The sequence below is a fragment of the Oryzias latipes genome, chromosome 3 (assembly GCF_053564925.1).
Source record: "Oryzias latipes strain Hd-rR chromosome 3, Olatipes_Hd-rR_3.1".
NCBI lineage: Eukaryota > Metazoa > Chordata > Actinopteri > Beloniformes > Adrianichthyidae > Oryzias > Oryzias latipes.
Window position 1 is genome coordinate 38463865 of NC_136239.1, and position 25926 is coordinate 38489790.

The following is a 25926-nucleotide window of genomic DNA, read 5'->3' on the forward strand; positions in this document are numbered from 1 at the left end:
AACACAGCAAACGTACGTTTGGTTCTGGGAACCATAAACACAAACTAGTCAGTGGATGGTAAGGACTTTAGGGGGGGGCATTTTGAAAGCAGACTGGAGAGATAAGAAGGGGCAACATTCAACAAAAACTACAGACAAGACTTCACAGCCTAACTGTGGAAAAACAACAAAAATAATTAACAAATGCCCTAAAATTGTTATAAATCACACAGATTCAGTTCAAGACAGGATGCTATGCAGACAGGAAATGTGTGGGAGGGGCCAGTAGCACTATAGTATTGCCCACCTCGTTTAAATGTGCTAGAAAAGAAATGTAGGAAAGTAGAAATAAGTTCAATTGTGGACAAATATAAATAAAAATCCATAAATGTATAAATAAAAACTACAAAAAAACAAAAAAGCAAAGACTAAAATGTAAAATGTAAAACCGCACTAATATGTTGATCTTTTTACTTATTAATACATTTTCTGAACAGAGAAAAATTGTAAATGTCATTTATTTCTCGCCATTTTTTTCTATTTGATTTTTCAATTTAATTTTGTTTTGTTCACTACAGTTTCAAGGTAAATCCCAAATCTTAAAACAGAAGAGAAAAACGATTATTTCCCCACTCATTTTCCTTTCAGAGAAGAATAGAGTTTGGTTGAGTATTTGTAATTGTTCAAATGTAATTAAAAAATTATCAACAGTTGTATGAAAAAAAAGATTCTTTATTATTTGTAAAGAGAGGAAGAATTGAACAGAAATGAAAATAATTAACAATAAACATGCAAACATTGTTAAGGATGTAAAATATTAGTTTAATGTTATTTAAAACTTCAATTGACAAAAAGGTAATCATTTATAAAGAAACCTGTCATTTGCAAAAAAGAAAAAAAACTTTAATCTGCTAGTTAAAGGATTTAGATTAAGGATTAAGTTCTATTCAGATTTAATCGCTGAAGTCCTTATTGGAGCTGAGGTCAGTTTCTCTTCCATTTGTCTCTTCCTCTGCTTCTTGGCTGTGAGGCAGATCCACATGAAGATGAAGAAACCTTTGAGAAAAGAAAAAAACATCAGATCACACCTTTCAGTGCAGAGTAAAGGCTCTTTGAACAAACCCCTTCACCCACCCTGGAGGGAGTTCAGTATGCAGAAAAGGTAGAGGATTGGGTAATTGACATATCCCGATCCCAGGAAGGCCAGACCCCAGGTGGTCCCCAGGAGGCAGGTTAGACCCAGCAGAGTAAGGCCGCTCCTGCAGGAAGCATTAAACCTGTCCACGTCTCCCTGCGTCTTCCCTGCACTTCTCTTCACCAGTGTGTTCATCCTGCAGATGCTGGAGCCCACCGCCATCAAAATACCAGAGTTAAAGATGAAGATGAGGGTGAAATAAACCAGGTTCAAAGAGTAGAAGAAGGAGTCATCTGTGATCCAGCAGCTGCAAGATGAATAAAAGACATTCAAATGTCAAAAAGACATCATTCGAAGAAGTGCTGACTTTCAGATCACAATAAGCCCACAACTAATCGCTGAAATAAAGGTTTCGTTTCTCATTTGTTGTCGTTTTTCTAAATTAAAATTGTTGTTTTTTCCCCCCACTAAGAAGTTAAATACAGTGATTGATTGGTCGGCGGTTCGATCCCCGCTCCCCCCAGTCAACTGTGGTTGTGTCCCTGGGCAAGACACTTCATCCTCCTACTGGTGTGTGAATGCAAATGAATGTCCCGAGGACAGAGGACGTTTATCTATGCTAAATCCATCGTAGTTACAGAAAAAAGTATAACAACTTTTAAATTCATTAAAAAAATCATTTGTGTAAATGAGCCTCTGATGTTTTTGATGTCAGTTTGATTCTTCAATGTGTTCGAGGAGTTTGTGTTCATGGGTTAGTGTGAAAAAGTTAACAGTAAAATAATTCACCTAAACTTTTATTGAGGTTTATTATGCAAAGAAGTTTTCTGATCAGTTTTGAAGATTCACGTGTCTGTCAACCTTTCAGGAGAAATAGGGGAACTGAGATTTTAAAGTTCTCCTAATGGTTTCTATATATTATTTTTATGGTCCTGGGCCTTCTTATTTATCTGATCTGCTTTTAAGATATGAACCCTCGTGGACTCGGCGGTCCTCTGGCTACGGTGGCCCCCCTGGCACCGGCCTCTTAGTTGTCCCTAAGGTGAGGACCAAAACACGCGGTGAGGCCTCGTTCCACCATTACGGTCCTCGCCTGTGGAACAGCCTGTAGGAGAACCTCAGGGCCGCAGAGACTGTAGAGGTTTTTAAGGAAGAGGCTAAAGACCCACTGTTTTAATCTGGCTTTTACATGATTTTGATAATTCTTTAATTCTTTTCCTTATTATCTATTTATTAATGTATCTATTTTTAATTGCCTTTTTTAAATTAAATTATTTTATTTTCTATTTTGATCACTATCAATGTTATATCTCATTATTTTTATTTATTTCAGTATTTTTATTATTATCGTTTACATTCTGATGTTTCTTACTCCAGTGTTTCCTATTGAGAACCCATTGTTCTGGGACACTACCGGCTTCGCCTGTAGGGGGTGGTGTTGCTAGGGTGCTCCTTTTCATTAGGCTGGCTGAAGTCCCACTCTGTGGTCTAATAGCCGTAGAGCGGGCCCTGAGCTATGGAAGCGATTATGTAGCATAAATAAAAAGAAAAGTAAAAACAGAAATGCTTTATCATTTTCAAAATGAAGCTGCATCAAATGACTCAAAATGAAAATGAAAAAGCAATCCACCAAAATGCTTTTTCATTTCCTTCCTCAACCCAGCTTATTCTGTCACTTAATTAAAATAATAATGAAAATATTATTTGACATTTCATTTTCAAAATGTTCTCTGCTAAATGTGTAGCATAATTCATTTAGAAATGTCTAATTTGACAAATAAAATGGATTAATAGAAATGATTTTTAATTTTCAAAATGAAGCTGCATCAAATGACCCAAAATTAAAATGAAAAAGCAATACTTCAAAATGGTTTTTCCTTTTCTACTTCAACACAGCTTTTTCTGTCAATTAAAATGATAATGAAAATGGTATTTCACATTTCATTTTCAAAAAGTTATCTAGTAGATGTGTAGCATAATTCAGTTAGAAATGTTTAATTAGAGAATTAAAATGGATTAACAGAATTGCTTTTTAATTTTCAAAATGTAACTGCATCAAATGACTCAAAATTAAAATGAAAAAGCAATATTTCAAAATTATTTATGCTACACAATCGCTTCCATACTGAGCTGCTGTGTTGGGCTGGCGCTGAGGCATTGACCCCCGTGGTCGGGCTGGGTCTTGGAGTAAATGGATCCCCAGGGTACCGCTTCCTCACAGCAGAACATTTTCATATTGTAGGACTGTTTTATTTGCCTTTATGTAAAGCGCCTTGGGTTTTCAACCGGAATAAAAGGCGCTATACAAATAAACAAAGTTCTAGTTCGTGAAAAAGAAGCAGTCAGCTAAACTTTTAGCATCTTTTTTCTGTCCCGAGCCGAGCAGATCTGCAGCTTTTCTCAGACTGGAGTGCAGGTTTTTCTATCTTTTTTTTAGCTGTAGTTTGACGACACAGAATTTTGGAAAGAACGCCACTGAACTTTTATAGACCCACTCTGATCAAAATGCTATTTTTAACATGTTCTTGTGGCATTTTTCTGACAATAAAGGATGTATATAAAGATAGTTAAGCTCAAGATTGCATTTCTGAGTATTTCTTTATTCAAATTGATGATAATCAGTAACAGACGAAAAGATGCCTTTTGAAAAAGAGCTTATTTGTGACCAAAAAACAGCCAGGTGAGCCAAAGCTGCCTGCTCCTCTGCCCTGCAATGTGGAGGGGAAGGGGGGGTTTGGGTTGCTCCATGCCAACAGTCCTGCCAACAACTCAGAGGTGAATTTCTAATTAACTCCTGCTGCTCTACAGAAACTATGTCCAAGAAAATTCTGATGAAAATGGTCATAACAGCCTGTAAGCTAAATTTCTTCCTACTTGGATGTATAGAGGTTTGTTTACAGTTCATCTAAAACACATATATATATATCTTTTTGCTATTATTCCGTCTAAATCTCTGACAGTATTGGTTGACAGAGGCATATTTGAAATCTGGTACTTTCTTTCAAACAAGAAACTGTTTGGTTTACTGGCTTTAAATTAGGATGTGTAAATAAGCTTTGAATTTCACACATATGTGTCGTTTTCTGTTTACAAACTATTTGGGTGTTTGGGGTTTTGATATAATTTTTACCGCAAAGTGAAATTTTTTTAAACTGATCATTAATGAGAAGGGAGGTTAAAGGTCAGGAGAACAATAGTTTGTGCAGTCGTCAACCTGACCGTACTTTACTTTTTTTTTTTTAACTGTACTGCATGATGGGAATGTGTGTGTGGAAAAGGACCCTTAGCATTTTCGCAAGCGATCTTCGATCAGACAAAGCAAATCATCAATTCACAAATGGAACGGTCAGAAATGCTCTCACATGGTGCTGGTTTGGTTGGTATCCAACATGGCTAACTCTTTGGCTCCATAAAGCTGCTTGAAGTCCCGCACTCCCAGAGAAACGGCCACAATCAGACCGGGGACACCTGCGATTGACTCGGTTAAACACAAACCACCGATTAACGTTGAGCCTGACACCAATTCAACACTTACCCCATCCCACCACAGACAGCTTGAGCAGGTAGTATTTGTAGTGGGTGTTGAACACCTTAATCAGCAGGAGGTAAAGGTGCAGAGCCTCTATGGCCATCCAGGTGAAACAGCAGAGCAGCGAGTAATGCATGAGAGCTGCGACTGACTCACACACCCAGCTGAGCTCCACGTTGGCGCCCCACTCAGTCAGCAGGAAGGTTGAATTGAGCAGAAACAGGGCGCCGCTCAGGGACACATGAATGGACATGGAGTGGTCCATTTTGTTTGTCCTGTTGGCAGAAACAGATAGAAGATGACGCCAGACTTCTGTAAATGGTGCCGTTTGCCCTTCAGAATCCTGCTGAACGCCCAACAAACAAGGCCAGCTGTCTACACCTGGTAAGGTAGTTGAATTTAACATGGTTTTGATCTGATTCTAATAGAAAAATGTTAACAGAAACTCTTTTTTATTAATTTTTCATGCTCATATATATGGGAAAGGCCTGCAGATCACTTTATTTACCTTCTGGATGAGGCCTAATAGCTGGTTTCCCTTCAGTCACTCTCTACAGTTTAATTTGCTTTTACCGCTGATGTTTTAGGTTTAGTAGATGGAGCTGAAATTTGGTTCTTTGTATCCTCTCTTTACTCTTCAACCTTCAACATTTTACTTTATTTGGTCAACCATTCTGAAAAAAAGTTAAGCTTTTGTTGCAAATATTGTTTTTTTTAATTATCGGTACAAAAAAACATTAAGATTTCACTTTTCTGCCTTATTTTTCATTACTTTAGTGGCTTTTACCCTGTTACTCTCAACGATCACACCTAAAATGTGACAAATAGCAGCCTGATTAAAATCAAATATGTGGTTTTTTTAGATTTCAAATGTGTGAATGTAGTTCTGTTTTTGAGCTTCAGGTGGCAGTAGTTCAAAATGAAAGACAGCAATGCTCACCAACGGACTAAAATATGTTTATGCAGTGTTGCAAGTATTATTTTCCAGATGTTTTCACAAGAAAGTCATAAAGAGGACAATTCTTTAACATGTCATCCATGTATTGTGTCTTTAACGCGTGTGTTCCTACCTGCCAAATATGTATATCAAGAGAGATACTGCACAGAAGAAAGCTGACAAGCCACAGCCTATGTAGCTGATGTACGACAGGATCTTCCAGTGGATCTCTGCTATCCCTGGTATATTTATCTGCAAGACAGAGAAGATTTAGACAAAATTTTACCTCTTTTACTTAGTGAAAAAGTCATTTCCTTCCCATTTCACGTTTAATGGAAACATTTCTGATCACTGTGGTTGAGCAAAAACAACCTAATCATTGTCATGTGTCGCCTTGTGTTGCTCAGTCACAAGAAAAACCCTTCAATGCAAACTGCTGGTCAAAAGCTTACAAATGTGATAATCTGGCTTTAAATGGGCTGAATTGGAATGTAAAAATCATGATTAATAAATCTCTGTCTGATATCAAAATTTTTTTTAAATCAGTCATCCGGATTTTCTTTTTTTTAACTGAAGCTGAAGGCCTTTTGTGTTGGACAGGTTTTACTATCACAAAAAGAGGTTATGAATCCACAGAAAACCAGAGTGTGAATTTGTATAAACCCCCTTTTTTTTATTTGTTACATTTAGTGTGTGTGGGGAGGGAGAGGGGAAAAGTGTGAGGTGGGGGGTAGAAGAGAATAAAAGGGAGAGAGGGGGAGAAAGTGGGGGATACAAGCGCCTCCGGCACCGGGACGCATAGGCGAACCCAGCGTCAGGACCCCCAGGCCATAGGACAGGCGCGCACCGCCGTACCAGGCGGCAGCCATGGGGGCCACCGGGCGCCGGATTTTCATAGAAGATGTTTCGCCTCTTACCCAAGAGGCTTTGTCAATACTGGATCGGTGGTGGCACAATAGTTTATTTTTAACTTAAGGAGGAGGAGTTTCTTCTTCTTCTTCTTTTTATTTATTTTTATTTTTTAATTTCTTTTTCTCTTCTTTTGTGAAACCAGCAATCAGAATGCTAAAGGAGAACAAAGGCCCAAGTCTATAGTGTCGTGTTTGTGGCCTTTGGGCTTTGAGGTTATGTTTGCTGAACACTACCGCCTTGAGAAATGAAGGCGATGTTGTAACACTTTCTAACAGATATTTATGTTTGTTATTCATGTGTCTTATATGCATTGATACCAGCAGAACAGCAAAAGGTGTTGCATGGTCGCACTTGCAGGTAACATGGGTCTCGGTGATTGTAGTTTCACATCCATCAGTTTTCCAATCAAAATCTGCAATAAAAAAAATTAAAAAACACAAATCTGAGTAAGCAAGTTTAGTTCCTATACTCAAAAATAGGCGAGAGTGGTTGCAATGGAAACAATGGCTCAAACCAATCACTGCTTACTGACGATTTCTAGTTCCAACATTGCAGGAAAAAAGGCGAATAAATTGACTTGATTTCATTGAGGTGAACCATTTTTTTCAGATATGGTCAATTCTCCTAATTGCTCATTCTTGCCATCCCTTCCAAGAGATCTGTTGGGCTGCCTTTCATCCTGTCTTCCTGGTTCTGAGGGGTTTGTGGGATGCGCTTCATCATGTTCAGTTTAAGGGGGGGTCAAAGAGATGACCCCCTCATTCTGCCTGCACAAACGGACCACATGACCTCAGGATTACCTGAACTTCCTTTTTCTTCTCTACAACTGCTACTTCTGTGCCATGTTTAATGGTTCATCAGAGCATTTCTATGGAATGGAATGGCAATTTGTTTTAACAGGATTCACAACCATGGTTCTCCAGCTGAAGAAAAAAGACGGGCACTCTTCTAATGCACAGAAAATGTATTATTTCATTGAGCTTTGATCAACAGTGGAGATACCAACCGTGCTGCTCATCAAAGTAGGAACACTTCAGCTCTGTGTCATTCTGCAAAACACAAATAAAAGACATTAAACCCAACAACTTTGGCTTTTGTCTTTTTTTATACATCAGTTCAAATAAAGGTCAGTAATTTAAAGGGGAGGAGGACCAGACTCACAGACGGTCTGGACTCTGTTTCTCCGATTCTGAAAACCATGGTAATTGGCTGAATCAGATTCTGCATGTGGTGTTGCTCCAGCAGCTCAATCCTGAGTACCATGGATGAAATGTTTTCCTCTTCGAACTAAGTTCAGGGATCCGCAATGACAAAAATGTTTGCAAACATGTCTGCATCTGAAGAACATTAAATAGAATGTGGATGGCGTGGTACCTGGAACTGGTTGTGGTTCATGTAACTGACCAAAGCGACCACCCTCCTTTCTGCTGGGATCTTGTGCAAAGCGTCCACAGGCATCCAGATTTCAGGAATGAAGGACTTATTCTTAGACGGCAGCTTATCGTAGACATGGGGGGGGAAATGTCAGGAAACAGGTTTCTGATTGATCGTTGGTTTGATCCGGGAACACGTTTACCTGTGGTGCTTCCAACTGAATGGCTGTTTTTCCGTCTGTCATATTCAGAGCTTTGTCTGAGATATTGTACATGTTTAAAGACAGTTTCTTTAGGTTGTACTCAGTAAAGCTTTTGTTCTGGCATGGTTCCATAAGATTATGGATGATCTGTCTTTCAATTCTATGAGAACAAAATATGGGTCATGAAACACTAAGAAGACAATTTAAGAAATGTATTGATTAGAAAAAGTCTTTTTTTGAGAGATCTTATTTTTAAAATAAAACAAGAGAAGTTAGAATATATACCCAAATATTGGGTAATAATTTAGAAAATAACAATTATTAATGGCAAGCAAAGCAGATTTTAGGGCTTACTTGACGTAGATTTTCTTGATGTCAAAATTCTGAATGAAGAGATTTTCGCACCAATCCTTTATCCAGACGACATTCAGCAAATCCTCAACGGCACAAGCTTCACTACATTGACTCTCAAACAGTGAGAAGATGGAGTGATTTTGGCACCAGAATACGGAGAAATTTGCAACTAAGTGAAGACAAGAATCATTATAAAAATTTAAGAAAAGTGGTTCCAGCAGTTATTAAGAACAGTTGATGATACTGTGAAAGACAGTGATGCATATCATGAGTGATATCAATATGAGCAACATATAGCATTGAGACCTTGTTTTTGCAATAGTTTTTCTAACGGCACCTTCTGAGGCCTCTATCTTTATACTTAGTGAGATGCCTATAAGCTTTAAATAAATGTCGATGAATGTTCTTATTTACATACATGCTTCGTCACCAAAAACTGAGCAGAAGACTGGTCAGGTTTACCACTGCTAGGATAGATACTTTTAAGTGATTTGTCGGGTCCTGGTATGTTGACTTGAACCAGAAATCACAACTTGACTGGCAGGGGTTACTTCTAAAAACATCCCAGGATAAAAAAAAAATAAAGTGTTTTAAGGCTTTTAAATCCCCAACCCCTTATCCCCCATCTCTTACATCCCACTCTATTTCTTTCTTTCTTATTTCCTTCCATCCAGTCCAACAAGGAATGCATACAAATATAATTATTTAAATAAAGCTTAGCCTTAAATACAAAAGGGGTTTGTACAAGTGTACTCTCTGTTTGTCTGAAGATCCACAACCCTCTACTGTAACAGTAAAATCTGTCCAACACAAGAGGCCTTCAGCTCTGAACTGCTTGCTCAGCTGCTGGACAGGACAAATTAGAGAAATTAAATAATAAAAAAAAAAGGCTGTTAAATCCCTCACTACAACCTTTATCCACTTTTTTCAGACAGACATGAACATTTCCACACTTTTCTTTCTTATCTAAATTCCCAATGTTCAGACCTTTGTAGAAAAATAAATGAATAGAGCAAAACAAAGATCTGAGATACTTTACAGAGGAGACTGATTGACTATAGTCTACAACCAATCAGGACACAGAGTTCTGTGATAAAAAAAAAGTGTGCATCGTATGAAAACCTCAGAGACGAATAATTTAGACAAGCCGCTGAGACTATAACTTGTTTGACAGAAAATAGATCGACTTGTGAGTAAAATGCAGCCTAACAATTAAAAGTTAACTTACCTTGGTGGCTGGCCATGGTCAATACGGGACAGAGGATGAAAATGAGCTAAGGGTACAATCCTGCGTATGTACAGTGTTTCTCTTTTTTTAGAGCACTCCACACTGTTTTTTGTATGCATTGTCCCCTTAATGAATAAATACAAATACAAGCTAGCAGTATAGCTAAGCTATAGAGGTTTGTAAAATGAAAGAGAGGGATAAACGGACATGTTAAGGTGCTTCGTATGCGTGCACATCTGTTTACAGTCATTGCAGCTGAAGAGTCAAAGTAAAACGAGGTTGCAAAGAAAAATGCAAATGCTTGGAGACCTCAGTTAAACCTGTACTCAGAATGTCACAAAAAACATTAAATGTTTCACAATTTTTCTACCATTAATCTTTTAAAAATACAAAAATTTTATCATTTGAATGAGATGGAAACTTGTGCTTAGAACTTTTAAAACCTGTGCCCAAGCTGTAACACGATACAGATTTATCTTAAATGAACATATGACTTACATCCAGGGATGTCATACTCCTCTCTGTCTGGAAGTTCTGTCACTGAAGCATTCAGACAGAAAGGTGGTTTATCGAACCCCGTCTCTTGGTATCCGTTTGGAAACTGAATGACACACTGTGTTGAACTTCTTTTACATTGTATTTCAGATTTCTGTTCAAAGATCGAAGTATTGAACTCAGCCACGTCTATGGTAAGGCCATAATTGAATATAGCGATCCATGCTGCAGGAGAAAATAAATAAAAGATCAAAGTGAGAATAGCAAATATGTTCATAAAAATGCAAGTACGTTTTATTTAAAAAGTACACATTTAATTTATGCAATTGATTTACTTGAAGATTTACCTTCCTCAGCCTGTAGTTTGTGCAGCAGCAGGGGCAGGAGTGCAAAAAACACAGCCTTCCTTCTAAAGAATTAGGACAAAAACAAACCAGTATTAGTCAAAGCATAAAAGGATTAAAGATTTCTAAAAGAAAAGATCAAAGGCAATACCAGATAACACACATTTAGTTTGACTTACATTTAAAATGAAGTTTACAAGAATTCTTATAAAGACATTTGACCAAACTTAAATACTTACTTTACTGCGTCCATGTGAAAACAGAGGAAAAGGAAGATCTGCTGGAACAAACCAATAAAGACATTCACAGGTGCATTTAGAAGAATCCAGAAGTTCCTTTCTTCAGGACGAGAAGGGATGAACTGGTCTGCAGTGCGTCACTATGGCTCAGTAAACTCAAGTTCAACACAGTGTTGCTTGTGTGGGCAGATGAATAAGTTTGCCTAATGCAAATTTTCTGTGTAAGATCAATATAACACCTATACTGACAGTAATGTTCAATGCAGCTCAGTGTTGTCAGTGAGCAGTAAACCAAGTTAATCAATAGACATAAGCGTCCTGTTGGCAGCAAAGGAAATTCCCCCGATTAACATTCAGGACACAAGAGAAACATAAAATACTAAAATAAAAGAATTTGTTTGCAGAAGAGTTCTCAAAGCGAAAGAACTTTACCTCAACCAGCAAAAAGCAGCTTTAGCACTGTTTTATTTCCAGAGAGACTTCAAAATGCTATGGAAAATATTACAAGTTATAAAAAAATATGATCAAATAGAATGTAAAAAAATGAATAAAAATAAGGATAGCTACACTGAAGCATTTTCAACTCACAAAGAGAAGACCGCAGATCTAATTCCAGCTGAAACTGTGAAGTTTGCATGTTCCCCTCATGTACAGCTTTTCCTCAGGAACTTTCTCCCATAGTCCAAACATGTGCTTGTTAGGTTTATTGGTAAAACTGGGTTTGAGGTTGTATTTGTGTGGGTCTGCGATGTACTGGTTAACTGTTCAAGGTTGACCTTGCCGTCGCCCGACAGAAGCTGGGTGGGCTCCAGCATCGCCATGACCCAGAACAAACATAGAAAAGAAATAAAGAAAAGTACAAGACAACAATAAAAAAAGAAATCCCATCAAGCACAGCACTGTCCAATCTTTGCCATTTTTTTTTTCAAATAGCTTCAGCTCTTCAAAATATGTCTAGACTTAAGAAAAGTTCCTTTAGAGACAAGTTCACTGGTGGCAGTGAAGGGGGGCTAACAGACTGATTGACTGTAATCAAGTTCCAAGCCTTCCTCTTTCAACAGTTTTTAAACTCCAGTCCACAGTCTTCTTAGATGAGGTTTCCAAAGTCCAAATCCAAAACCAGCTATTTTCTCTCAAGACAGGTAAAAGTTCTGACAGGGACGGGAAGGAAGGATTCCAGCAGAGATCAGGATCGGGATGATTCAAATAAGCTGGAGAACTTCAAGGAAACAAAAACTTTCCGACAGAGAACCAGTGGTGAGCAGAGCAATAAAAAGGCGGGTGAACAGGTGCATGTGATGAGGATGATTGCTGGGAGGAGAGACACTAGGTGACGCACAATCCTGACAACCACAGATAAAGACAAGGCTTTGTCCAAATTCTCTCACTGCTTTAGTGCATCATTTTCAAAGTCAAAGTCAAAGTCAAAGTCGGCTTTATTGTCAAATGTACTGCATCCATAAAGACATACAGCACAGATGAAATTGCTTTCCTCTCACCCCACAGTGCAAGCAGCATATAAAAAATAAATAAATAAACGACTTAAAAAATAGATAAAAAGACAGCAATAATAAGAAGAATAACAGTAGTCTAAACAGTGCAGAGAGCAATGAGATGTTTAAAGTGGCAGTTTAAAGTGACAACAGTGCTGAGAACAGTAAGTGGATGAGTTAGTGACGGCAGTCTTTGGTGAAGGTGGTGATCTGAACTGTTGTGAAAGTTTTCAGTGTGGGCTTGTAGGACGGAGTGGAGGGGCCAGAGGGGGGAGGGCAGGGAGGGAGTTGAGTGTCCTTATCGCCTGATGGAGGAAACTGTCTTTTAGTCTGCTGGTTCTGGCCTGCAGACTTTGCAGTCTCCTCCCTGATGGCAGCAGGTTGAAGTGTCTCTGGGATGGGTGTGTGGGGTCCCCTGCAATTTTGTTGGGGTGTTAAAATCTCCCTGGAAATTTCCCAGAAGTTTCCAAAAAAAACAGCGTGGATTGACGCTCACTAGATTGGTAAATAAGGACCACAATGTATTGCGTTTGAACAATTTATCATTTGAAAAAATTATGTAAACACATTTTTTATGAATTGCCCAAGTTTTCATCATCAGAACACAGTGGATGCTCATATTCACAAATAGGTTTTGTCTTATTTGGCATTTAAAAAAAGCAGTGAGCTTTCAAATTGAAATTTTGGTGGTTTGAGAGTAGTGAGTGAATTTGGGCATAAGCAAATACCTATTTATTCATGTGGATTCTATTGACATTTACACACACACTGCACAGATAGTCTCGAGAACATTACAAATAGGACCAGAAGAGGGACGGAGTCATTTTAAATCCATAACATTCCAATAATTGGCAATAAAATAAGGCCTTGCCATTAAAAACAGAATATATTTAAACACCATTCCCCAAATACTTTTGAAATTCTGTGCAAAACAATCACATGCAAAAAAGGGAGATTTTTTAGATTGCACTGTAGGCTAAATGCAAGCAATTTTCCAGATGATTTCCATTTTAAATAAAATGCATTCTAAAAATAAAATAAAGACTTTCCTGTTTTTCAAGACAAAATAATTATAGCAATTGTAATGTATGAAGGTGTACTAATGTTTAACATTGACAGGATTTTTTTGAATACTGGACAGTTCCTTGTGGGCATTTTTGTAGCATCGCTCAAAGTTTTTCTGTGGATTTTTTTCATGCTTCTCCAGAATAACATCCCATACAGACCCATGTAACTGTAACACCTGTTGAAAAGTAACTTGCGGCTAAATATCTGCAAAATGCACAACGCCGGAGTAAAAAAATGTTGCAAAGAAAGCAAAAGTTAAAAATGTCAGAATCACCGAACTCAGGTCCGTGATTTAAGAACACAAGTCCACTTGGATGAGATGCTACTTCAAAATATCCAGGGACTTTGTGGTGGTTGGTTTCTCACTTGATGAAGTTGGGATGTCTTTGGTTTTTCTTAGAGAGAAAACGAAGTAGAGAAAGATGAAAAAACCTGCAGGAGACAAAAGAGAAATAAAGCTGAAGAACTCATACAGGAGAAAGCATGATGTCATAGAAGAAGAAACAGAGATTGACTTTTGCTTTCACTGTGGGGACCATCTTTAAATGCTGTATGTGGTTAAAAAGTAAAATTTTAAACTGTCCACACCTTGCAGTGAGTTCAAAATGCAGAAGACGTAGAGGCCAGGAGTGGTCAGTTGTCCAAACGAGAAGAAGATGATTCCCCAGGTAATCCCAAGCAGAGTGATGAGGACCAGCACGGTGCAAACGTTCTGCTTCAGTCCACTCCTGTTCTTCTGCCTGAACTGATTAACCAAATATAATCAAAACACAATCAAAGCATTTTCTGTACCAGGATATTGATGCCTAAAACCATCATTGCAATGGAATTTGCTTGATGTAAATGCACTTTTTAAAAGGGCTTATTTTGTCCATAACAGTGTTCTAAATTAAAACTGTTTAGTCTGTGCTATTAAATTTTACAATTTTTTGAGGGGCTGTACAAGACATATTTATTTCGGAACCAATGACACAGACCTATATTCTCACTCACACATACATACTGTATATACTTACTCATATACATACATTCTAATAACATAGGTCTAATCACGAACTCACTTCAACGTCAATTACAGTTCAACATTTGAACATCAGATTGACATTTTTGTTAGACATCATACGGACATGCAGATCCAGCAATTTAGCGTCTGTCTGTCGAAAACCAGTTCTAGATGTCTATCGGCCTACAATGTATATATTTTGTCCAGTATTTTATGTTCAACAATAACCTAATTTACTGTCCATTTTAGTTTAACAGAAAACATCATTTAGACATTTTAATTACACATAACAGGAATGAGTGCAACCAGTGCAGGATAGTTTTTTTTTAAATCATCTCACAATGTACCAGTGTACTGATATGTGGAAATGCACTTATATTTTATTTTAAATTTTTTTGCCAACCACTCTGAACCGGCCGTGCAGTTTATGGTCTAACTCTGAACCGGTCTGAACCTAATCCATAGACATATATATTATAGGACGGAGCATCTCTGACATCACCCATTGACTTCTACAGTCTCCTAATTGAAGCCTAAATTGTCAGCTCACGGGCACAGCCACATTGGCTGGAGTTAACTCAATCTGAATTGGACGTTACAAATATGTTGAAAAGAGGCAGGACTGAATGAAGTCATTTTTTTGCACGCCCACGTTTTAAGCCGATCCGCTGTCCCTCCATGCTAATCGCTTTAGCTCAAGTCTCTGCCTCAGCAACGCTAAAGTGGACTAATACGTTGCATGGCCCTTCATTCTTTTTTACTGCTGGTTCTTGGTAGCTAAAGATAAATTAGTAAAATATCACATTTCTATCAGCTCAAAGTCCTGCAGGATATTTCTTTTTTAGCTAATATTTTCTTTTTTATTATTATCTATTTGATGGATCATCCACATTCACCAATTATAATGAAATTTTACTCACTGGTTCTTTTTTTAAAGTGAAAAAATGCACAAAATAATAAAAAAGCATTTGCAAATGGCAGTGAAACTAATCCATCTAATAAATATTAACCACCTTTTATTAAGTAACATTCAGCCTTTTTAAAAAATCTAAATATAATTGGACTTTTTAAGTTTGATTAGTTTTAAACGAAGAAAAATGGAAATACTGTGGGTAATTTCACCTAATTTCATGAGTCTTGCATTGAGGATTTGACTTGGACTTGCAAAATGGAACTTGTTCCCCTATGTTCCCCTATGTTCTATCAGCATGTGAAATGTGCCACCAGAGGAGATAAGACATTAGATAAGGTTTACTCCAACATAAAACATGGCTACAGAGCTATACAGCTCCCACACCTGGGCCAGTCAGACCACATGTCACCACGGGCTCCTACCAAAAGAAGGACCATCAAAACTTGGCCCGAAGGTGCCTCTCATCAGCTGCAGGATTGCTTTGAGAGAACTAATTGGGAGATTTTTGACCACCCAGACCTGGAGGAGCACACAGCAGCAGTCCTGTGCTATATCAACCACTGCACAGACAATGTTACTGTGGACAAGTGCATCCGAGTGTATCCAAACCAAAAACCCTGGATGACCAGAGAGGTCCAGCTACTGCTGCGGGAGATGAACACAGCCTTCAGGTCTGGTGACAGGAACCTGTACAGCTCTGCCAGAGCCAACCTGAAGAGAGGCATCCGACAGGCCAAAATGGACTACAAACAGAGGATAGAGGACAACCTCAGCACAAACAACACACGACAGGTGTGGCAAGGGATCAAACATCTAACCAACTACAGACCACCGGAAAAATTGCACTGTAATTTCGTTGTGCATGTACAATGATGACAAAAAAGGTATTTCATTTTTCATTTCATTTCGTTAGCATCTCTGTTACATACAGGCTCATTGGTGGTTATGATCAAATAAAGAAACATTTTCATGAAATGGGTGAAATGTAAAACACAAAATCCTCAATGTGCTTTACAGTCACAGTCCCATTCACACATTTAACTCTCCATTCCCATTTTACACACACTGGTGCCAAACTTACACCAAAGGCAAGGTGAGGTCAACACTTCAACAACACTTCAAGGCGTAACTCGAACCTGAAGTCTTCCGATCAGAGGTCGACCACCCCACCATTGCCGCCAAATAATTTCAACATCATTCAATAAGCTAGTGTTCTAAAAATGAATAGAAAATAATAAACTAATTTGAGGCTCTCACCTTTTTCTGACAGCAGTTTGGCATCATATTTCTGACTGTTAGCAAAAACACGACAATGACAAAGAGGAATATAAGACCAAACACTCCCACTGTGGTCACCCACTTTACGTTCTTGTTGGTTATGTAGCATCTACAAAAAAGAAAGGAAAGAAAACTTTTATAACTTAATAAGTTACTTAATAAGTTATAATACTATAAATATTTAGATGTTCAACTTTGTTCTTTAGTTTTTCTTACATTGTACTACTAGTGGAGTTGGATGAGTCCACAAATGTATATCTGCCATAAAATTCTGTGTTTATTGACAGCAAAAGCAACACAATTACCGCTGGAACACCTGAAACACAAAAACCGAACAAGAAAACTGGTTCTTCAAGTGAAACGTTCAACATGAAACATGTCTCCATTCAACAAACAACACTCACCCCATCCCACCATGCTAATCTTCAACATGTATCTATTGATGTAGATGTTGAAGACTTTGATGATTAGAAGGTAGAGGTGGAACCCCTCCAAGCCCATCCAACAGAAGGTAGCCAACAGAGAGTAGTGGAGAGCAAGAGCCATGTAAACACAAAGACCAGAAGAGGAGGATTCTGCAACCATCTCACTGGTAAGGAAATGTAGGTTGAGGAGGATCAAAGCGATTGCCAGGTTTATGTGGATCTTTTTAGAATCATCAACTTTGATTTTCCTGTTGAACAGAGATGTGATGAGCAATAATTAATAAATACCATATATGGGTAGTAAGAAAGCTTGGCAACAAGAACATTTTAAATGGAGCTTATTGGATGTAGGATATCTAACAAAAATGATTTCAGTACCTCCTTGTGTAGAAGATAAAAACTGTGACCACTAGACAAAAAAGAGAAATACCGCAGCCGAAATCAGTAATGCGTGACAATATCTGCTGGTCGGTGGAGGACAGGGAAGAGGATACCTGCAGGGAAAGTTCATTTTGATATTGATCCATATATTAAACATCAGAGCTACAAATGTAACCAGATCAATCATTGTGTCAGACCCCCAGCAAGTAGAAGTCAGGCTGTTCAGTGGCTTCGCAATGTGACTTTAAACACCTAATCTATTAGGAATATCTCAGCCTTCCCTCCAGGATTTCTGACTGTACAGCCCTCTTTGGGGAAAGGCAAGTCTTATATTTTGCTTTTTATCTTCCTATCTTGTGTCTGATTTCTGTAAAAACTGGAAAAATTCAAAACACTTTTGCCTTCTTCACAGATGTTTGTGCTGTTTTGGGTTTCATGCACTGACAGAAATTAATTGTTATTGGTTTTTTTGTAGCATACTTCTTAAGAATTAAATAGGGAGTTTGGAAAAGAGTTTCTCTTTGGCTGACTTCTTTAAGACAAACAGCTTAAATCAATAGAAGGTAGGCTGGAGAAAAAGTTGTGTTTCACCGTAATCTAAATCTAGTATTCAAAATCATAATCTGAACAGATTGTGTGTTATTCTGTACAAATATTTGTCATAAAAGATGCAAATGAAAACACCTCATGGTTTCTTTTAAACATGAGGGCAGATTGAATAAAAGTTCCTTGTGGTCAGAAGTGAATATTTTTAAAAGAAGAATAATTTCTGAAATCAGAGCAACTTCCCAACAATTTGGCCTAATATAGTAAAAATGTGTTTCTAATTTCCTTTAAATGTGCTTTACACTTTCACACAAACCTGAAGAGATTTCTTTAAACAATTGTAGCGATAATCACCCTTATAGCTGAAACTACTTTTACTTTTCTTTTTTGTTTAGCATTTTTTTCTGTAATAAATGAATTAATCAAATATTATTTTATTTAAAATACAGAATCTAATCTTACCATGAGAATGCCAAAGTATGTAAGATGATCACAAGAGCAGATCACCTGATGCTGACCGTACTCCCACTGTGTTTTGCAGCCCTCTGTGCTAAATGCTGGTGATGAAACACATTTATATTGTAAATACAATTAAGATGCACCAATAATTATAATTTTACATGATTACAAAAGCAGTTATCGATGATTTATACTCTTTTGGGTCACTGACCTTGACTTGTATTGTTCAGGAACACACATTGAGGTCTTGTAGTTTTCTGTGTGAAAAAGGCACAAGATGGTTACATAGATTTCAAGGCCCGTACACACCGGGACGAATTTCGCGTGCGATTTTCGACGTTTAACGCCTCGTGACTAAACAAAGGGCACCAATGAGAGTGTGCACACCGACGCGAAAAAACGCCAAGCGTCAAAGCGTCAAAAAAAAAAAACGCCTCGGGTTCGTTGTTTTTTTTTTGACGCGTCACTTCGAAATTATACGACCAATGAGAATGGCGCTTTTGCACACGTGTCTGGAGCTTCTGAAGTTACAGTAAAACACAACTTGGGGGCGCTCAAACACAAAACTGCCTTGCTGAGCACATATACCAGCGAAGAAGATAGACGCCAAATAGCGTCTACACTGCCGCGAAGAAATAATGACAGACATTCTAAAATATCCCCGAACCAAACACCAGTTGGAGCAACTGGTGTTTGAAATATTCATGTTTTCTTTGTATGATTCTGACAAGCGCGTAAATACTTGCTCTCTTCTTCTGAGGGAAAAGCGAGTTTAAGAAGCGTAAAGTTGCGCAGCGCCACCTTGTGTACAGGGGTATTTCTGTTTACATTAAGCGCCATCTAATGTCAGGGAATGAAATTGCATGTTCGCTCGGCTCATCGTCAGCGAAAATCGCCTGGGTGTGAACACAAAAAACGTGGCGAAAAACGCTGGCGAATAACGCCCGTCCCGGTGTGTAACGTCCCGGTGTGTACGGGCCTTCAGATCATGTACTTATTTTTTTAGCTAAAACGATCTTAGTGTGGAAATAGCTCAAACTTAAAGCTAAATAAAAGTTAACATTAGAGATTTACATTTCAAATTCAAATGTCTTGAAGTTCTTTGAATTTTATCAAATTTGATAAAAGCTCAATGTCTGCTTAGTAATTAAGTATCAATTGGTGTGTCTTGAAATTTTTCCTTAAAACGTTTTGCTGCTCATCCAAGAGGCTTAATGCTACTTAGATGAGCAGCAAAATAAATTTGTTTTCCAGTCTGGGTTTGGGACACTGGTTGACTAATGAGCCATTCACTTGCTCATTTATATGTTAATCCAGCATTCAGTACCCAATGTGCACTTGAACTAACAACCCACCACAACTAACAGTTTGTGTCGGGTTGGAGTTACTTGATGTATGTGGACTTATGTTTATAAAAGTAGACACATCTTCAAGTCAAGAAGACAAACGCCCCAATGGCAGCAAGACGTCAGTCAAGAAAGTCACTCCTCTGGAAGCTCTTTTCCAAGCACTCCCAGATGTGGACTCTGGGCTTGTGAAGAAGGGTCTTTTGTTGAGGAATCAGAGTTCATCCTCTCCGATTCCTCCTCTGATGAAGACATGCCAGTATCAATGGATTCATAGCCGAAACAGCTTCACCACATGAGACTTAAATGTTAGCAGACTAAAAGGCTGATAATTGGGAAAGAGGACGATGAGGAGAAGACTTCACCTGTATAAGTCTTCCCAATTTAAGAAAGGCAATCAGCATGTTACAGACAAACAACGGTGCCAACAACGCAGGAGCACTGGAGAAAAGTCTTTCCTTGTAGACTTGGCCATGTAGGCCAGGTCTGCCTGGTCCTCAAAACCTGCTTTTTTAAATGTGTGTAGTACACCTGAGAGGGAGAAGGGAGCAAAAGTGTGTTCTGCTGTACGACCCAGATCTAATTTGTAACTCAAAGGTCCAGTCATTAGTGTGATCACAACAACACTACTTTGAGAAGGGGAGGGAGAAATTGCAGCAGATGCTGAAAGTTCCAGGGATTCTTTTCAATTTAAATAACCACTGGCGTGCAGGAAACCAGGATTCGATTGAAGTGGTGCGCAACAATGAGCTCCATCTAGTGTGGGTCCTTAGGCAAGACCTTTCACGCTACTGCCTAGCTATGTAGCCACATGGGGCCCAAGTCTGAGTCTCTCTGTGCTGGACCCCAGCCCAGACAAAATACAGGGTTGTGTCAGGAAGGGCATCTGGCGTAAAACTCTCTGCCAAACCACCTGTGTGAATCAGTGAAAGCTGATTTTCTGTGGCGAACCCTATAGGGATATGCCGAGAGATGAACAACAATAAAAATGGACCTGAATCGGTTTTTTATCAAATTTTCTTTTGGGAACATTTCCTGAGATGTAAAAAGTGCTTCATTAAAGAAGATATAAAGATGCCCTGTTGTTGTTTCAGTTAAATTTTTTAAGAAGAGTCAAAGGTGTACTTACATTTAGTCCCGCTGAGTAACTCATGGTAATATTGACAGGTGTCTTAAGTCCAGTGATGCTTCTGTTTTTCACACTCAGGCCAACCAGTCTGTTTTCATTTAACTGAGGGAAGCTATTATTCTACAATGAAAGAAAAAAAATGTTAAGGGATTTTAAATACTATTTTAGAGCAAAAGCACAATTGAAAGTTACTGTTGTTATTATTATATGAATACCATGATTTAAGCAATTCCTTAGTAAATGTTTGAAATACCCTTTGGTACACTAGATGGGCTGAATTCACAACTGTATCAAGGTAATGTGGTGACAAACATAAATGTTTATAGACATGTTTGGTTCCTTTTTGTTATTATGCTCCATTATTTTGACAAGGAAACTTATATTAAACATTACTTTTCTTTAATAAGATGACATGTCACAGTGGCAGACATCCAAGAAAGAGTCTCAGGTATCAGGAACCGGACAGCACCGGGCCCGTACAGGATACTTGGCCACTGGCTAAGGAAACTCACTTCATGAGCGCCTAGCAGCATAAATGAACCAGCTCCTATAGGAGCTGGTTCATTTCATTTCAGATGGGACTCACCACAAATGGCTAATAGAAAGGGGAACTTTCCTGAACAATAAGCTGTCTCTCCACAGCATGGAAGCTCATGTCAGGGACCATTGCAACCAATGAAGTTGCAAGTGTGCATGAGTACAGTGACGGAGTACTTAAAGCAGGAACAGACAGCACTACAGCAATGGGGCAGAATTACATATCGGTTGGTAACAAGATGCAGAGGTAGCTTTTTCTGCATGCTGCCTTGACAAAAAAAAAACTTGATAACTTAAAAAAGGATGGCTTTGTGTAGTTGAAATTTTATAAAATAAAAATATTTGATGTACTCCTTTCTGACTACTATGTTAGTACTTATAGTCCAAAAACTGTAATTTCTGACCGAATCCGAAAGTTTGAGATTGATGAAAACAATCATGTCCTCCGTCTTGCTAAGATTTAACTCTCCCGGCAGTTGAACAGTTATAGTAGGATTGTAGACAGGTTTATCAGAATCTGCCTGTGAGTAAAAGAAACAGAAAATGAAACATGTTATGCGTTAATGTGAGATCAATAGAAAATTACTAACAGCAGTTTACAGTTCTACTGTACAGCTCAGAGAGATGGCCACGCAACTTAACACACAAACACACACATCAGAAGATAAGTTACTAATCACAATCCATTTTCTTAAGTAGTGCAGTTTATTGAAAGTAGCAATTTTTGATTCTCTGTTGTAGCTTTTTCTATGTTTCACAATGGCTTTCTCAAAGAGTGCATTTGCATTAAAAGCCTACATAAACTCTGGATTTATAAGAGAAGAGCAACTGCATTAAATGTGAGCTAATGTCTGAAATTTAGAACCCTGAATATTTACTGTGCATTCAAATTCCATTCTACTTTTCCAGCTACACTATATCTGTCCTACTTACTGCTGATCACCTGGATCTGGCATGATCAGTCAACCAAAATCCATCATCTCTTTTCCTGCTTATGTCAGCAGCAAGTACGGCAGAGGTAGCTGGAAAACTAGTGGGGTGGTAGAGCTTGTTGACCATGACTGAGCAGTCCTGTGGTGAACCAACTTCTTCAGGTAAATAGTGAACATAGTCTTTGATCAGTCAAAAATCATTTACCTGAGTCTCACTGGCATAAAATACCGCCCCGTTGAAGGGATTGGTGTGCTTGTACAACATCACAACATAATTCTTGCCAGAAATGGTTGTAGTTTTGTTCACGCTTTTGCTCTCCAAAAGGGTTTCTATGTTCCTTGCAAATCTATATGAAATACAAAACAGAAGATTGTGAGAACAACTTTAATATAAACTTTCATTTACTTTGTGGTACATTTTTTTTATGACAAATAAAATATTACCTGTAAATGTCATTCCCGCCTGAATTACTCATGTCACTGATCAAATTTCCTAAAATTACAGTCGTAGAATTATCTGTAAAGACAATGAACAGAGTTAATGTGAACTAAGTTAACTAACGTTTAAAAGAAGAACTAAGTCTTGATCACCTGATGACCATCTACAATCCCCTGATAGGACAATTTTAGGGGTCTGCAACCTTCAACACTCAGGCTGATTGCTCTTTGACCAAAACCTAGTAAGAGCCAAAAATCTTTACTTCACCCTTTAAAAAATATGAAATAGCTCTGTATTTATGTTCTGGTTTCTTTTATGCTAAACATAAATGAAATATGTCACGAATAAAAACAGATCTTTTTCTACATGTTACATTTAAGTTCCTTTCAAATTTAAACATCTTGTGCAACATAGGATTATCATTCATTTATTAATCTTGTAATCCGTTTGTTTGCTTTCGGGGTCACGGGGCTGCCGGAGCCTATTCCGGCCACTTGTGGGGGAAGGCTGGGGACATCCTTGACAGGTAGCCAGTCTGTCGCAGGGCCACATATCATACACCCATTCACACCAATGGACAACGTAGAGCAACCAATTAACCTATTCTATTATATTTTTGAATGGTGTGAGGAAGTCGGAGTCCCTGGAGAAAACGCACTCATGCACGGGGAGAACATGCAAACTCCACACAGAAATGTCCCCCATTGATGTTCTGTTTCAGGTCTCCCAGCCGGGACTTGAACCAGGGGCCTTTTTTTCTGTGAGGCAAGAGCACTAACCACTGCCCCACCATGCTTTATCATCTTGTAGCAAAGGTACTCCAATGAAAACCTTTAAAAAACACAAGCTAAAAAAAGGCATATCCTTGTTTTATACCTTAAAGCAGCGGTCCCCAACCTTTATTGCGCCACGGACCGGTTTGATGCCTGGCAAAATTCTCACGGACCGGTATGTTATATGTGGCAGACACACACTGCAGCAATGCTGCAATAAAGGCAAAGACACGTGATTAGACATACTCCAGTGACGTCTAATCACCTGTCATAATCGTGGTAAAATAGAAAAAGGTAAATTAAGTAAATATTATTTTCCACTGATCTGTGTTAAATCTACATTTTCAGTCAACTCAACATGTTTTCCACAGTTTTTGACGTTAAAATGGCCGAATTTGAGTGTTGCGCGATCACAGACAGAGCTGAATATCCGGGTGAGGCTCGACAGCGCTGTGCCTCACTTCTGATGGTAGGGCTCAATGTTAACACAGATGTGCGGTCAAAATGCTGCTCCAGGTATGCAAAATAGGCTTCAGATGAGGCATGCCTCACCAGCAGGGGGCAGACGTGAGCTGACAGCTGCTTTGTAGCTACACTGGTGCCGTAGAAAAAGACTAAGAACGTCTGTCTTCATTGAGAGGGAGAAACTCATAAAATAAAGGAAAATATAGAAGACCTTTCCAACAGATCATAGAGATTTTTGTGGAGAAGGATCAACACATGGACTCAAAAAGTAAGGCCAAATACGTTTTTCAACATTTGTTTTTTTTTAAATATCATGGGAGTAAGTGGATAAAAATGTAAGTAAAATAATTTATTTTATTTGTTATGAACATTTTTACAGACAACATTTAGTAACACTGATCAAGAACCAGAATTGAAGTTGGAAAAATACCGGAAATAGTTACTGAGGGTCAAATGTGTGCTGCACACATCTGTATTATTCTTTAATTTGTATACAGTATATATGAATCATTTATACACAAGAAGAGTGTTCTATCCATCTATAAATATTCTCTGTAGGACAAATATGTTCTTGTGTGTATTTTATAAGCTGTTAGCTGCCGTTGGATGAATGGTGAAATAATGAAAATTGTAAATATGACTCCAGAGGAATCAGTGCCTCACCATTCATCAACCTCACCGCACGTCACTGACGTGCGCTTTTATTTTGACACGCTAAACATTGTACATCGCACAGGTGTCATCATCCTCTCCCCTTCCCACACTCATGGTGCTAAAAAGAAGTAAACAAAACAGGAAGAAATAACTAAGGGTGAAACAACATAACTGCCAGATGAAAGGACACGTAGGCAAAAAGAAACACCTGTGCTCAACCCTATTTTGACCAAAGCAGGCAAAGGGGATTGATTTAATTCCCTGTGCTGCCAGCTCCGACAGTAACCCCTGCAGCCTGCGGAACTCCAACAGCAGACCAAACGTGCACGTGACCAACACTACAGTACAACAAAATAATATGACTTGCAAGAAAACTGTGGTATTTTCTAAACCTAACAATTAACACGAATTATGACATGAGCAACGTCCTCTATGCCAGCAACACTCTCTGGTCGCTATGATAACATTTGAACATGCCTTAAAAATAAGTGCATGGAAAATCCATTCAAGGCTGAATGGTTCCAGGGAATCTTCCTTTGGGATAAATCAGTATTTTAAGTAGGCCTCCTGATACTGTCTATTAAATGTAGCTTTCTTTTTTTTTGGAAGTCGAAGGCTCCTCTTCTGTCTCCTGGCTGGGCCTTTTCCACTTGGCAAAGAAACTTTCCAAAGACGTTTGTTTTCTATTCATTTTGCTAGTTCCTGGGTTTTATTTTAGCGGTATCCTATCACGTGACCGAGACGGGCGAATTGGCCTGCGTTTTTCAGATTCCGAAATAAATAATTGATTTAGAAAATAAAGAAATGATTTTTTTCTGTGCGGCCCGGTAGCAAATGACCCACGGACCGGTACCGGCCCGGGGGTTGGGGACCACTGCCTCAAAGGGCCAATACCATGCAAAATCAATTTTTATAATCTTTAAAGTGTACGATAATGTTAATTCCATACAAAGTGAAACGCCAAAGTGTTATTTGGATCCACTCATTCATTTCTGAGTATGTCTCATATTTCAAATTAAAAGTCTATCCTGGAAATGCTTTTTCATTTTCACAATAAAGTTGTTTGATAAAAAAATAAAATAAAATAAAAAAATCTGCCAAACGTCTTTTTCTTTTTCTTCTTCAACACCGCTTATTCTGTCAATTAAAATGACAAAGATAATGGTATTTGACATTTCATTTTCAAAAAGTTCAATGTATACCAAAATTCAATTAGAAAAATCTTTTGAAAATGGACTAACAGAAATGCTTTTTCATTTTCATAATGTAACTGCATTAATTGACTCAAAAATAAAACTGAAAATCAATCCTCAAAAATGCTTTTTCATTTTCTACTTTAACACTGCTCATTCTGTGA

General features: G+C 38.2%; 2 protein-coding genes across 2 annotated transcripts; both read right to left on the bottom strand.

The window, feature by feature from the left end:
* Nucleotides 1–690: 690 nt before the first annotated feature.
* LOC105358498 (adhesion G-protein coupled receptor G5) lies at nt 691–12013 on the bottom strand. Its single transcript, XM_011494142.4, has 14 exons — nt 10729–12013; nt 10493–10554; nt 10149–10370; nt 8423–8591; nt 8069–8228; nt 7867–7989; nt 7654–7779; nt 7499–7541; nt 6810–6904; nt 5714–5832; nt 4650–4918; nt 4477–4582; nt 1114–1421; nt 691–1035 (listed from the first exon to the last, which is right to left on the bottom strand). The coding sequence occupies exons 1-14, from the start codon at nt 10740–10742 to the stop codon at nt 923–925; spliced, it is 1929 nt and encodes a 642-aa protein (XP_011492444.1). The 5' UTR covers nt 10743–12013; the 3' UTR covers nt 691–922.
* A 136-nt stretch (nt 12014–12149) lies between these two features.
* LOC110014428 (adhesion G-protein coupled receptor G2-like) lies at nt 12150–21226 on the bottom strand. Its single transcript, XM_078944683.1, has 9 exons — nt 20770–21226; nt 18506–18551; nt 18298–18392; nt 17287–17402; nt 16888–17156; nt 16700–16799; nt 16463–16592; nt 13878–14034; nt 12150–13721 (listed from the first exon to the last, which is right to left on the bottom strand). Exons 1-9 carry the CDS (start codon nt 20791–20793, stop codon nt 13612–13614), a joined length of 1047 nt encoding a protein of 348 aa, XP_078800809.1. The 5' UTR covers nt 20794–21226; the 3' UTR covers nt 12150–13611.
* Between the last annotated feature and the right edge of the window lie 4700 nt (nt 21227–25926).